At 39.6% G+C, this 15252-nt stretch overlaps 1 protein-coding gene across 1 annotated transcript in view; it reads right to left on the bottom strand.

The window, feature by feature from the left end:
* NWD2 (NACHT and WD repeat domain containing 2) overlaps positions 1-15252 on the bottom strand; it is a 187163-nt gene that overhangs the window by 82899 nt on the left and 89012 nt on the right. The window contains exon 3 of the mRNA XM_045998572.1: positions 10222-10338. Coding sequence (XP_045854528.1) covers positions 10222-10338 — 117 coding nt within the window. The remainder of the gene's footprint in view (positions 1-10221; positions 10339-15252) is intronic.

A 15252-nucleotide genomic window follows, 5' to 3' on the forward strand; every position in this document is an offset into this window, starting at 1 on the left:
TGTTACCTGATTTCAAGCTTTACTACAAAGCTGTGATCACCAAGACAGCATGGTACTGGCATAAAAATAGACACATAGACCAGTGGAACAGAGTAGAGAGTCCACATATGGACCCTCAACTCTATGGTGAAATAATCTTCGACAAAACAGGAAAAAATATACAATGGAAAAAGGACAGTCTCTTCAATAAATGATGCTGGGAAAACTGGACAGCGTTATGTAGAAGAATGAAACTCGACCATTCTCTTACACCGTACACAAAGATAAACTCGAAATGGATAAAAGACCTCAACGTGAGACAGGAATCCATCAGAATCCTAGAGAACATAGGCAGTAAGCTCTTCGAAATCAGCCACAGCAACTTCTTTCAAATATGTCTCCAAAGGCAAAGGAAACAAAAGCAAAAATGAACTTTTGGGACTTCATCAAGATCAAAAGCTTCTGCACAGCAAAGGAAACAGTCAACAAAACAAAGAGGTAATCCACAGAATGGGAGAAGATATTTGCAAATGACAGTACAGACAAAAGGTTGATATCCAGGATCTATAAAGAACTCCTCAAACTCAACACACACAAAACAGATAGTCATATAAAAAAATGGGCAGAAGATATGAACAGACACTTCTCCAATGAAGACATACAAATGGCTATCAGACACATGAAAAAATGTTCATCATCACTAGCCATCAGGGACATTCAAATTAAAACCACATTGAGATACCACCTTACACCAGTTAGAATGGCCAAAATTAGCAAGACAGGAAACAACATGTGTTGGAGAGGATGTGGAGAAAGGGGAACCCTCTTACACTGTTGGTGGGAATGCAAGTTGGTTCAGCCACTTTAGGGAACAGTGTGGAGATTCCTCAAGAAATTAAAAATACAGCTTCCCTATGATCCTGCAATTGCACTACTGGATATTTACCCCAATGATACAGATGTAGTGAAAAGAAGGGCTATCTGTACATCAATGTTTATAGCAGGAATGGCCACGGTTGCCAAACTGTGGAAAGAACCAAGACGCCCTTCAACAGACGAATGGATAAGGAAGATGTGGTCCATATACCCTATGGAGTATTATGCCTCCATCAGAAAGGACGAATACCTAACTTTTGTAGCAACATGGATGGAACTGGAAGAGATTATGCTGAGCGAAATAAATCAAGCAGAGAGAGTCAATTATCATATGGTTTCACTTATTTGTGGAGCATAGCAAATAACATGGAGGACATGGGGAGATGGAGAGGAGAGGGAGTTGAGGGAAACTGGAAGGGGAGATGAACCATGAACCTACTTTTTCTTGTTTATTAATCATATTTTCTTTGCATGGCATTCTTTGCATGGCTTGTAATTTTCATTGTTTTCTGGGCATTATTTTTTATTGAAGCATAATTAACATATTAGTTTCAGGTGTACAACACTAATTCAACAATTCTATACATTACTCAGTGCTCCCACAATAAATGTCGCCACCATCTTTCACCATACACCCTTATACTACTGTTGACTATATTCCCTGTTGCGAACTTTTCATTTCTGTGACTTATTTATTTTATAAATGGAATTTTGTAGCTCTTAATCCTCTTTACCTATTTCACCCATATCCCTACCCAACTCCCCCTTAGAAACCACCAGTTCTCTGTATTTAAGTGTCTGTTTCCTTGGTTTGTTTGTTGGCTGGTTTGTGTGGTCCAATTTGTTTTTTAGATTACACATATAAGTGAATTCATATAGAAAGGATATTTGCAAATGACCTATCTGATAAAGGGCTGGTATCTAAAATATATACAGAACTTATAAAACTCAACACCCAAAAAACAAGTAACCAGTTAAAAAATGGGCAGAAGACATACAGATAGCTAACAGACACATGAAAAGATGCTCAATATCATTCATCATCAGGGAAATACAAATAAAATCTATGATGAGGTATCACCTCACACCTGTCAAAATGGCTGAAATTAACAACATAGGAACAACAGATGTTGGCAAGGATGCGGAGAAAGGGGAACCCTCTCACACTTTTGGTGGGAATGCAAAACTGGTATAGACACTCTGGAAACAGTATGGAGGTTCTTCAAAAAGTTAAAAGTAGAGCTACCCTACGACCCAGCAATTGCACTACTAGGTATTTACTCAAAGGATACAAAAATACTGATTCAAAAGGATACACACACCCTGATGTTTATAGCAGTATTATCAATAATAGACAAATTATGGAAAGAGCCCAAATGTCCACCAACTGATGAGTGGATCAAAAAGTTATGATATCTTTTTTTTTTACATTTTAACATATTTATTCTTCTAATCTGTGAACATGGAATATATTTCCACTTATTTATGTCATCTTCAATTTCTTTCATCTATGTCATAATTTTTTTAAATTTCTTTTCAGCATAACAGTGTTCATTGTTTTTGCACCACACCCAGTGCTCCATGCAACACGTGCCCTCACTAATACCCACCACCTTGTTCCCCCAACCTCCCACCCCCCACCCCTTCTAGACCCTCAGGTTGTTTTTCAGAGTCCACAGTCTCTCATGGTTCACCTCCCCTTCCAATTTCCCTCAACTCCCTTCTCCTCTCCATCTCCCCATGTTCTCCATGGTACTTGTTATGCTCCACAAATAAGTGAAACCAAAGTTATGATATCTTTACACAGTGGAATATTAGCCATAAAAAAGAATGAAATCTTGCCATTTGTAATGACATGGATGGAGCTACAGAGTATTATGCGAAGTGACAGAAGCCAGAGAAAGAAAGACAACATGACTTCACTCATATGTGGAATTTAAGAAACAAAACAGATGAACATGGAAAAAGGCAAACCATAAAACAGGCTCTTAACTATAGAGAACACACTGAGGGTTGCTGGAGGGGAGGTGGGTGGGGGAAATGGGTTAAATGAGTGATGGGGATTAAGGGGGGGCACATGTTGTGATAAGCACTGGGTGTTGTAAGTGATGAAATACTCAATTCTATACCTGAAACTAAATTACACTATATGTTAATGAACTAGAATTTAAATAAAAACTTGAAACTACAGAAGTGAAATCATACAGCATTTGTTTTCTTTGATTTATTTCATTTAGTATAATACCCTCTAGGTCCATCTATGTTGCTGCAAATGGCAAGATCTCATTTATCATGGCTAATAAACCATTGTGTGTGTGTATGTGTGTGTGTATATAAACCACAGATTATTTATCCATTCACATATGGAAGGACACTTGAGTTGCTTCTATACCTTGGGTGCTGTAAATAATGGTGCAAAAAACCCACAGAGGTGTATAAAACTAATTCATATATGAACTAGTGTTTTTGTTTTCTTCGGGTAAATACCCAGTGGGATTACTGGATCATATGGTACTTCTATTACTGTGTGTCATCTTTGGAGATATGTCTGCTCATGTCTTCTGGCCATTTTTTTAAAAAAGATTTTATTTATTTGACAGAGAGAGATCACAAGTAGGCAGAGAGGCCAGAGAGAGAGAGAGAGAGGAGGAGCAGGCTCCCTTCTAAGCAGAGAGCCCAATGTGGGACTCGATCCCAGGACCCTGAGATCATGACCTGAGCCGAAGGCAGAGTCTCAACCCACTGAGCCACCCAGGTGCTCTTCTTCTGCCCTTTTAATCAGCTTTCTTTTTTGGTGTTGTGTAGGTTCTTCATATATCTTTGGATATTAACCCTTTATCAGACATATCATTTGCAAATATCATCTCCCTTTCCATGAGTTTTCTGTTTTGTTGACGGTTTCCTTTCCTGAAAAAACCTTTTTATTTTGGTGTAGTGCCAATAGTTTATTTTTGCTTCTGTTTCCCTTGCCTGAGGGGACATATCTAGAAAAATGTTGCTGAGGCTAATGTCTATGAGATTACTGCCCGTGTTTTCTTCTAGGAGTTAGGTTGTTAGGAGTTAATCCATTTTGATTTTTTGTGTCTGGTGTAAAGAAGGTGCTGCAGTTTTCCAGGCACCATTTGTCGAAGAGACTATCCTTTTCCCATTGTATATTCTTGGCTCCTTTGTCATAGATTAATTGACCACATAAGTGTGGGTTTATTTTTGGGCCCCCTCTTCTATTCCATTTACCTATGTGTCTATTTTTGCCTGGGTATCGTATTTAAAAGAACTCTTATTTATAGGTTCCTTTTCTTACGTTAGAGTGACAGGATAAGAGGCTAACGTCTTAGTCTCTTCAGTATTTGAACTGGGTGCAACTGGGTTGTAGTTTTGGTTGATTCAGTTGACTTTGAGTTAAAATGCATCAGGGGCAAGACTTGAATATTCATGTTAGGTTTTAGTGGACTTTGTCTCCTAAACACTAAGACTGTGGAAGAAGACTTCATTCTGCTTTTCCATCCTAGCTTTCCATCATCCCATGGGGCCCACAGATGGGCACGTGTCTCATAGAGAACACTGCTGAGACTTTGGGGATCCTCCATCTGTAAAGCCAGCTCACCGAGGAAGGGTTTTTCTCTCTGGAAACTAACTTGTCTAATCATCTATGTCTTCCTAGCTCTACGATCTCTCTAAATATAGGATGTTTATAGTTTAAGTTGTTGAAATTCTACTCAGAAGCAGAAGTCCGTTGGACTGTAGTTTTCAATGAACATTTTTTTCTTACCAATTAAGAGTTATACAGATACTGGCTGCTCTCCCATTCACTTTCTTTTCTCCATACATCTTTTTACCACCCAAAACATGCCATACCACAGGAACCATGAAACAGTGGCTTAAACTATATATATTAGGAGAAATGAACTGGAGGGCTCTCTTAGATTCTACCACCAAGATAACTGTCTTTTCAATAGTAATTTTCAAGGTCGGCCCACTTTAACATTCCTTTGGTGATGATGGGGTAATTTATTGTTGGAACCTAATTGGAACCTATTTTGGAATTGTGGCGGCTAGCTGATATCGACTGGACAAGCTTAATTTTATAATAATTAAAAAAAGTCTCTTTGAAAAATGAAGGTTTTAGATTTTTATTTAATTTTTTAAAGAAAGTACTTAAAAATCTAGATTAATTTAAGTGGTTTTCCAGTTCAGATCAATGACTATCTTTCTATGTTTAGTACATTTAGGTTAGTAAACCTATACTTACAAAGATGAGAACTAAATCACATAAAACCCTGCACAATTTTATTGAGTACAAACCAAGACATATTTTTTCATGTTTGTATTTAATTGAGAATACCTAAAAAGGTAAATCGATCATATACTGGAATGTGGACAAAATATTTTCCAAAGCTAAACTGTTAAAATAACACATTCTTTCAAATTCAGAGAATCTGAAAATTACTTAAAAAAAAAATAAAGAAACAGAATCTGAACCATTAAAGGCAGCATAATGTCATTCTGAAGGAGAGTGGGGACACAGGTAAAAAAGAACTGATCTCTGTGCTACAGATTTCATTCAGTGGTGTCCTTCAGGGATGTACAAATATGGAAAGTTTTAGTTTTTACCAATAACAATGAGGAACCTTTGTTCGTTTCATCTTTCCTCTTCTGCTTAATGGAGAAACTTAAAAATTGCTCAGTAATGATAGATTCCTCAGTCCAACCCTTTCTGTTTTTGTCTTTCTGGTTTGAAATCTAGCCTGGTTGAAAATGTCTATTTCCGAGTTTCTTTCTTCCCACTCTGTGCACAGTCTTCTGTGTGGCTGCCAGGAGCTGCCCATGACAGGCTAGCGGGGGGTCTGCTCTCTGCCCATACCATCCAGGTTGCTGGTAGCAGGAGGGTGTATGCAGGGGTGGGGCGTGGGGGTCCGGTTTGGTGTCCATTTATACTCAGGTGAGAATGATGGCAGTAGTCCCATTCTTTTGGTCTCAGTTGCTTCTCTATCCAATGCTGACAGACTATGTCTATTTATATCTGGTACTGCAATGAGGAGGATGCTATATGGGCTTTGGCTCCCTGAGACTTCTGGGAATTGACAAACCTACCACAGGCAGCACTCTCTTTGGTCCGACTCTCAGATATGGGGACTGCCTCCTCTTGCGTGTGAGGTCCTGGAATCTTCTCTTACCTGTCTCAGTCAGTAGTAACCGGAACTCCCTGTGTTGGCTCCCCACACAGTCCTGGCCTGACTCCCCTAGAGCAGCCTACCAATGCCTTTCTCAGTAAATTTCTATGTCGTCCACTCCAGACTGAGGGGTGGAGTGAGACACTGTCTGCATCCCCCACAGTTCCTACATACTTGGAGGCAGCTCCTTTAATTCTATAAGGAAATTTTTCAAACCTTCCAGTTCTTCAAGCCAGCAGAGTAGTTGTTCTTATCTACTTTGGCCAAGAGACAGGACTTCACCTAAGGTCCAGGGTCAATACTCGAAGTCACAAGCAATTCTTCTGAGGTACTTGGAAGGATGGCAAGAAGAAAAGCCATCCTCTCCATAAACGCACATCATGAAAAGAGACGGGACTGAGAGAAATCTGCTCTCTCCAAAGGACAATGTTCCTTTGCCCCTTCATAAGGAGTTCTTACGGACTAAGTAGGTGGCACAGGTTGGTGGGGAACATTCCGCTAACCCTTCATACTTTAAGGGGGGAGGGGCTGAGGCAGTTCTCTGCAGATAATGACTCTGACCTCAACTGTAAGCCGTCTTCTGTTAAGAGCAGTCCTGGTCAAAATCCCTCCTTGGGAGCTTAATGGTCTGAGTAAATTCCAGAAAATTCATATCTAGCAAATGAATACAGACTCTACATTTTACAACATGTGTTAAGAATGAACTCAAAAACCCTTTATGACTTTAATATCTGATGGTGTGAATAAAGTCCTAGTGCTTTTCCACATTTAGACTGTCCTCATCATTTTCAAAGGGAAAAATTTCCAATATTACAGAAATGTCCATTATGAGTAAAAATATTTTATTCTCATTTGAATAACTTAAATCACAACTTAATAATAACTAATGGCTGTGTAGTCTTTAAGAAAAGAACTCCTATCACATTTGGTTCCTACAAACTACCTTTGCATTTATTCAATATTTACCTGTTGTCTATGGTTATTATTTACCATTTTAAAGCACGGTGCAGTTAGTTAACTGCCCTGTCAGAACCAGAGCTTTAACTCAGGTTGTGAAATTAAACTTCTGGGTTTTTCTCCCACAGTGGATGCTTTCATACAAGAAAGTGATGTCTTCTAATGTAGGACGTGTCTACCGAGTCAATCCTTGGAGGGTGGAACTGGACACAGTTACCGGTCCCTTACTCCAATCCGTCCTTGTGATCAAAACCCAGTGTTCAGACAGCTGTGTAGGATGAACGGGTACGGGCTGCATGACTCCAGGGCCTCAGGCCATACCCCAAAGGACAACTTTTAGAAAAGGAAACTGGAGAGACCCAAACACATGTAACATATAAGTCCAAGTTCCCCTGGGTACTTAAAATGAAAGCTTTGTTTGGTTCCTGAATTCATCTGTAACAGGGTTACTACCTGTAAAGCCTTTGAAAATACAAACTTTGTCATTCAGCAATAGTGAATTTTCTTGCCAAAGACTTTAGCACTAGGGAAAATAATATGCCATATTTTGCAACCCACAGGGGTCGTCACGACTTCTAGAAGTGCCACAAGGGAGCGCAGGGCAAGGAAATTGGAGCTCAAAAGCCACACCTAGATGCCTGCTGTTACCATAGTTACAGGAGGAAAGGAAGGAAGAGATGTACTATTTCCAATAAGTGGTGAGGTTAAGTCTTGCCTGATTTGGGATCACTGGGGTGAATAATCCTAGCCTTATCCACAGGGTTTCATCATGGTTGCCGTGAGTTTCAACATGAAGCAGGGAGGGGGAGGAGGGATAAATCATTTGTTTACACTCACGAAGCTGTTCCTGATGTTCCATCACTTAACCTTTACTCTCAGAACCTGCTGAAATGTGCCAGCTTTATTCACTCCCCTACCAGCAAATTCTAAGAATTAATGGCCATGACTAATTTTAGTTGGTTTGGGTAGGACATGCCACAGGGAGATAAAGGAGGGGAGAATGTCTCTCTCATTCCTGAATTTCTGAGGCTGGATCAGTACACTGGGGTGGAGAGCATCACAGCTGTGACTCCCCAGGGCATACCATGGAAGCCAGTCTGACTCGTCTTCCACTGTCTGAATCTCTTCTCCCGCACCCCTGCCAGACTGTGTTGTATTCCCTCCTCTGAGGACAACTTTCTTGGTGATGCCCTCATTACAATTTGGGCTGGGAGATTTCATCTTTAGATCATTTAGATCATAGAGAGGTAACAGTGATTACCACAAGTAACAATGAACATGTACTATGGACTGCTGTGGGTGAGACCCTACAAAAGAGCTCTGGAGTCTCATCTCATCTTCCGAACGACCCCAGGAGCTAGATAACTAGCTTCTCCATCATCTTCTCCAGTTCCCAGAGGAAGAGACTGAGGCTCAGGGTAGTAAGGAAACTCCTCCAATATCATGCGGCTATGAAATAACGTCAGAACCCAAGGCTCTGTGAGACCCCAAGACTAGTGAATGGCGAATCTTCCAACTTCTTCACCCGGCACTGAAACCAGTCTCCGTGTACTTTCCATCCGCTGGTCCTAGTTCTATCCTCTGAAGACCTGTCCTTGGAAAAAGTTTTAAACCCTTACCCCTACTAGATCGTCTGATATTGAACATGGTTTTTGGGACTTTCTGTGTTGTCACTGTTTTTAGATGTCCATTCTTCAACCCCCTAAGCCACCTGTTTTTGCCAGGTTTCCTGCATTAGCATTCCCAGGGGGCTCCATGCTCTGCTCTCTACCCTACACTCGACAGCCACCGTGGGCCTTAGAATACATCAGATCACTGCAGTCCTCTGCTCAAAACACTCTGTGGCTTCTCAGGTCACCAAAAGCAAACTCTCTGCAGCCAACTTCATGATGCTAAAGCCTAAGACAGGACCTCCTCTCTAGTCCTCTCCCCTCCTGCCCACACTGTTCCCTCAGCATGCCAAGCGTGATCCCAACTTCTCTCCCTGGAACCGTGAGTTCTTCTCCTTCCTTCTTGTAGTCTTCTCCACAGCACTTACAATTTTCCCCCTTTCCCTCATTTTTGCCTGCCCTCTCCCTGTGACCCCCACTAAGAATGCAAGCAAGTTCTGAAGAGCAGGGAGTTTTAGTTAAAAATCTCAGGTTAAATCCGAAGTGGCGCACAAAATTACCATTTCACAAGGGTCAGCCTACCCTGTCCCCAGCACTAGGAGCCACTCCTGGCCCGGCAGCATTCAAGAAGTAGCAGGTAAACAAGTGAATGACCTATACACTGATACTAAAAATGTTAGAGCTTTTATGCACTTTATTATCCTGAGTAAGAACTTCCCTATCAACTGCTCAGATATCTGATAGCATCTGTCTTCCTGATCCTACAGGGAGCCTAACAGATATGCAAACAAAGATTACAAACTCTTGTAGATACACCAAATCTGGCTTTGAACTGTAGGAGAGTTTCCTTGAAGCATTCGCCAGTAACTTTAAGCTCCTCCTTCTGCCTCCAGACATCCTGTGTTGAGAGGGGCAACTTTGTTATCAATTGCTAGAATCTATTTGGGTTCAGGATAAGGTTCTTTCTTAAGCTCAATGCAGGCAATGGTTTTATACAACTACCTGCTGCAGAATTATCTACTTATCTTATTACCCCTGTGTTAAGACAGCAGAGTGGGTATTCTTTGGTAAATAATATTCCACTTGAAAAATCTGTTAATTTGTAGCTTTTAATGAACATGTAGCTGAAGATCACTCCAAAGACAAATTTTTTCAACCCTCAGGGCACTGTTTCCTATTGGTGGATTTGACGTCATACGGTGGTTGACTTTAACAATGGTTCAGTTACTGTGTTAAAAAATTGCCAAAAATTCTAGGGTCAGGACATGGAGAGGCTATGATCGAATACATTACCCGGTGTGAGGAAAATCAGGCTGCTCACTGTGGACTGACACAGTAATCCTCTCTGATCACAAGGTGTTGTGGGAGATGTCGTCAAACCCCAGTCATCCCTTCAATTACCATTTCAAATTATTCACCGTTAATTTGCAGTGCTGCTTACGGAAGGCTGAAGGTTTTATTCTCACACGTTGAGGGCAAGGAGACAGTTTAAAGGTTTTATATAGACACAGAAAAGCCAGTATTTTTTTCCTCATTCAAAATAATTAAAAGTCCCTATAGAATCACGCATCAACAATTCTCACAGTCATCCACAATTTCATATAAAGCATGAGTTTTTTTATACCCACAACAAAACATGGACCTGCAGAAGTTTTCAAACAATCCTCCAGCAGCTTCATGCGAGTCTTCTGGAGCTCTGGGCTGTCCCATTCATCTTCCTCGATGCCCCAGTAGAGATCTATGACCTGGGAACCAAAGAATGAGGCAGGATTAATTTACCTGCAGAAAAAATTCATTTACCTGTGGCCTTTATTCCTATTTACAATGTTAAGCGAACGTGACTTTTAACTCTTCTCTTTGCAGCATGCTTTCCCTTAAGAGGGAAAATTATATTTAAGATCTGTTCAAATAGATAATACTTTTCATCCCATGATGGGCTAGGGATGAACATTATAATTTCTTTTGTTCCTTATTATATTGTTGACATGGCCCCAGAGAAAATGAAATGTTAAATGTCAGAGACTTTGCGGGGGCAGACTTTCATTATATTGAAATGGTAACAGAATTTCAAAAAAAATGTTTGGAAGCACCTGGGATATGGTTACCACATTATTTGAGACAAAAAATAGTCTATAATATTAATGGGTATCTTAATATGAGAAGCGGGGCGGGGTGGGGGGGTGCTGGGTGGCCCAGTCGGTTAAGCATCTGCCTTGGGCTCAGTCATGATCCTGGAGTCCTGGGATCAAAAACCCCACATCGGACTCCCTAAGCGGGGAGTCTGCTTCTCCCTCTGACCCTCCCCACTCGCTTACATGCTCTCTCTCAAATAAATAAAATCTAAAAAAAACCATATGAGAATGGAAAAACACACTGGCAATTAATATATATTGACCTAAAGGCAAACATTGAACTTTCTTAAAAAAATAAAAAACCTTAAAAAAGTCTGTTATGATGCTTTATCCCACAGAGATAGACATTTTGTTTATGTCTGTTTCATCTGAAAGCAGTTTGGCTTTCATCAATACATGTCTGAAAACCATGTATTGGAAACAATGAAAGGTGGTATGCCTTAATGAGAAGTGAGGATAATAGGATCTTCTATCTCCTTACTTCAAAGACTTCTGAGAGTCTGTAGAGACATTTACAAGTACACTCTTTTGAAAAATCTGCTATGAAGAGCAATATGGGTTTCATTCTCTTTACTCAATGGCTATTCTGCATAAATAAAGTAAATGTTTCCAATTGCAGCTTTGAAGATTTCCTTTCTTTGTTTCCCACAAGCAAAAAAAGAACCACCCCTCCTTACTCCTGCTGGCACTGGCATTCAGGGAGATGGAAGCACAGAGGAGAGGTCCTCCCTTGTGCCCCAGGCAGATCTCAGGGACATCTCTTGACCATGGCCCTGCATGGCTGTGTCTGCATCAGATCTTTGTCTATCTGCGTTTGAGTTTTTAGATGGCTGATAAAGATTTAACAAGCTCTTAAAAAATATTACTATGGCCTGGTCAGTAAGTTTTTTTTTTTTTTTTTTAAAGATTTTATTTATTTATTTGACAGAGAGAGAGATCACAAGTAGGCAGAGAGGCAGGCAGAGAGAGAGGAGGAAGCAGGCTCCCTGCGGAGCAGAGAGCCCGATGTGGGGCTCAATCCCAGGACCCTGAGATCATGACCTGAGCCGAAGGCAGCGGCTTAATCCACTGAGCCACCCAGGCGCCCCAGGTCAGTAAGTTTTATAATAAATGAAACTATCCTATGGCGGGGGGAGGGTTCTTTCCTTTAATCTGCCTTAGAGGGTTTAGCCACACTATCAAGGAAGGGACCATTTGAGATGATAACTTCAGTGTCCCATATGACAGCCCGTAGCTGTGGCTATTTAAAAGTAAATAGAAGTTTAAATCAATTCAAGTACTTCATAGCCACATGTGGCTACAGACTCTCATGGGGGAAAGCACAGATACAGACCATGTCACCATCACGGAAACCATAATTTGACAGAACTGTAAATTACTGAGATCACTAGAACAAGACATTTTTGGCCATCTGCCAAGAAACTGTCAAACCCACAAATCTGCAACGTGAATGCTAACTCTTATTTGTGCCTCACACAAACTGACAATCCTTCAGAGAGGCTATTCTCCATCCTTTTGGCTGACACCATTTGGACATACCTGAGGAAAGGTCTGATTTAGAACATATGAAGAGAAACAAATGGTAAACATAAAAGATATCAAGGATAATATCACAAAAGCTATAAATATATATGCGTGCTCATCTCTCACCTAAAAGTATTGAATTATAACAATATAATTGGATTTGTAACATATATATAAATGTTACATATATAACAACAGCACAAAAAGGGAATAGAGATATAAAGGAGTAATCTTTTTATAGTTCACTGGAATTAAGTTGGTATAAATTATAAGTAGATTCTCATACGACATGTCTTAAAATAACTACGAAGAAAATAACATATAGTGAAAAACTAAAGGAATTGAAATGTCACACTAGAATATGTTCACTTAACATGGAACAAAAAAGTAAAAGGAACACAAAAGATATGAGAAAAAAAGTAGAATGGCAGATGTGAATCCAACTATATTCATACCATTAAGTATGAATGAGTTATACAACCAAAAGCAGAAATTGTCAGACTGGATTAAAACTATATGTTTATGCAGTTAGACAAGACACTTTAGATTCAAATATATTGAAAGTAAAAGGATGGAAAAAGATACATCATGCAAGCAGTAACCGTAAGAAAGCTCACATGATTACTGATATCAGCCAAGAGATTTTAAGAGAAAATGTAACGAGAGATAAAGAAGGACATTTTATAATGACGAAAGGGTGGATCCATCAAAAAGGTATAACAATTATAAATGTAAATACAAAACAGTCTTAAAATACCTTAAGTCAACTGACAGAAGTGAAGGAAAAACAGATAATTCAACTATATTAGAGACTTAAATATCTCACATTCAACAATGGAAAGAATGACTACAAAGAAGATCAATTAAAAAGTCGAAGACTGAAACAATATCATAAACTTACTAGATCCAACATATTTATAGAACAATCTACCCAACAAAAGAATATACATTCTTTTCACGTATACATAAAGCATTGTTCAGGATAGAACATAGATCATAAAACAACCCTCAATAAAATATTTCATATCATTTAAAACCCTCTTAGTTTATCTCCATGTCCCCTGATATGAGGACATGGAGATAAACTAAGAGGGTTTTAAATGATATGAAGTATGTTCTCTGAACACAAGGCAATGACATTAAAAATCAGTAATGAAGAAATTTGGGAAATTCATAAATATGTGGAAAGCAATATACTCCTAACCAAAGAGTCAAAGAAGAAATCACAAGGGAAATTAAACAATACTTTGAGATGGACGAAGACACAAATACCAAAACTTATGGGATGCAGTTACAGTAGTACTTAGAGGGAATTTTATAGCCATAACCACCTATATTAAAAAGATCTCAGGATGCCTGGGTGCCTCAGTTGGTTAAGCGGCTGCCTTCAGCTCAGGTCATGATCCCAGCATCCTGGGATCGAATCCCACATCAGGCTCCTTGCTCAGCAGGGAGCCTGCTTCTCCCTCTGCCTCTGCCTGCCACTCTGTCTGCTTGTACTCTCTCTCTCTCTCTCTGACAAATAAATAAATAAAATCTTAAAAAAAAAAGATCTCAAACCAATACTCTTTCTACCTTAACAATAGAGACTGAGGAAGACACAAGGAGAAAAAGATTCTATACTCTGGATTGGAAGAATAAATATTGTTAAAATGTCTATGTTACCCAGAGCAATTTATGCATTCAATGCAATCCCTATCAAAATACCATGAAGTTTTTCACTGAGCTGGAATAAATAATCCTAAAATTTGTATGGAACCAGAAAAAAACCTACATAGTCAGAGAGATGTTGAAAAAGAAAACCAAAGCTGGTGACATCACAATTCCAGACTTTAAGCTCTATTACAAAGCTGTAATCATCAAGACAGTATGCTTATGGCACAAAAACAGACACATAGATCAATGGACCAGAACCCAGAATCCAGCAATGGAACCTCAACTCTACGGTCAACTAATCTTTGTGTGACAAAGCAGGAAAGAATAGCCAGTGGAAATAAGATGGTCTTGGGGTACCTGGGTGGTTCAACTGGTTAAGCAGCTGCCTTTGACTCAGGTCATGATCCCAGGGTCCTGGGACTGAGCCCTATGTCAGGCTCCCTGCTAAGCAGGGTGCCTGCTTCTCCCTCTCCATCTGCCTGCAACTCTGCCTACTTGTGCTCTCTATCTCTCTGTCAAATAAGTAAAATCTTAAAAAAAAAAAAAAGAAAAAGAAAAAACATGGTCTCTTCAACAAATGGTATTGGGAAAATTGGACAGCCACATGCAGAAAAATGAAATGGGACCATTTCCTTACACCATACAGAAAGATAAACTCTAAGTGGAAGAAAGACCTAAATGTGAGACAGGAATCCACCAAAATCCTAGAGGAGAATACTAGCGGCAACCTCTTCGACCTTGGTCACAGCGACTTCTTGCTAGATATGTCTCCAAAGGCAAGGAAAACAAAAGCAAAAATGAACTATTGGGATTTCATCAAGATAAAAACCTTTTGTGCAGCAAAAGAAGTAATCAACAAAACTAAAAGGCAACCTATGGAATGGGAAAAGATATTTGTAAATGACATATTAGATAAAGGGCTAGTATCCAAGATCTATAAAGAAATTATCAAATTCAACACCCAAAAACCAAATAATCCAGTCAAGAAATGGATAGAAGACATGAACAGGCATTTCTCTAAAGATGACATCCAAATGACCAACAGACACATGAGATAATGTTCCACATCACTTGAAATTAGAGAAACACAAATCAAAACCATAATTAGATACTACTTCACATCAGTCAGAAGGCTAAAATTACCAAATCTACTACTTCACATCAGTCAGAAGGCTAAAATTACCAAATCAGGAAACAACAAATGTTGGCAAGGATGTGGAGAAAGGGGAACCCTCTTACGTTGTTGATGGGAATGCAAGCTGGTACAGTTACTCTGGAAAATGCTATGGAGGTTCCTGAAAGTTAAAAGCAGAGCTACCCTACAACCTAGCAGTTGCACTACAAGGT

This window comes from Meles meles, chromosome 2 (genome assembly GCF_922984935.1).
Source record: "Meles meles chromosome 2, mMelMel3.1 paternal haplotype, whole genome shotgun sequence".
NCBI classification, from domain to species: Eukaryota; Metazoa; Chordata; class Mammalia; order Carnivora; family Mustelidae; genus Meles; species Meles meles.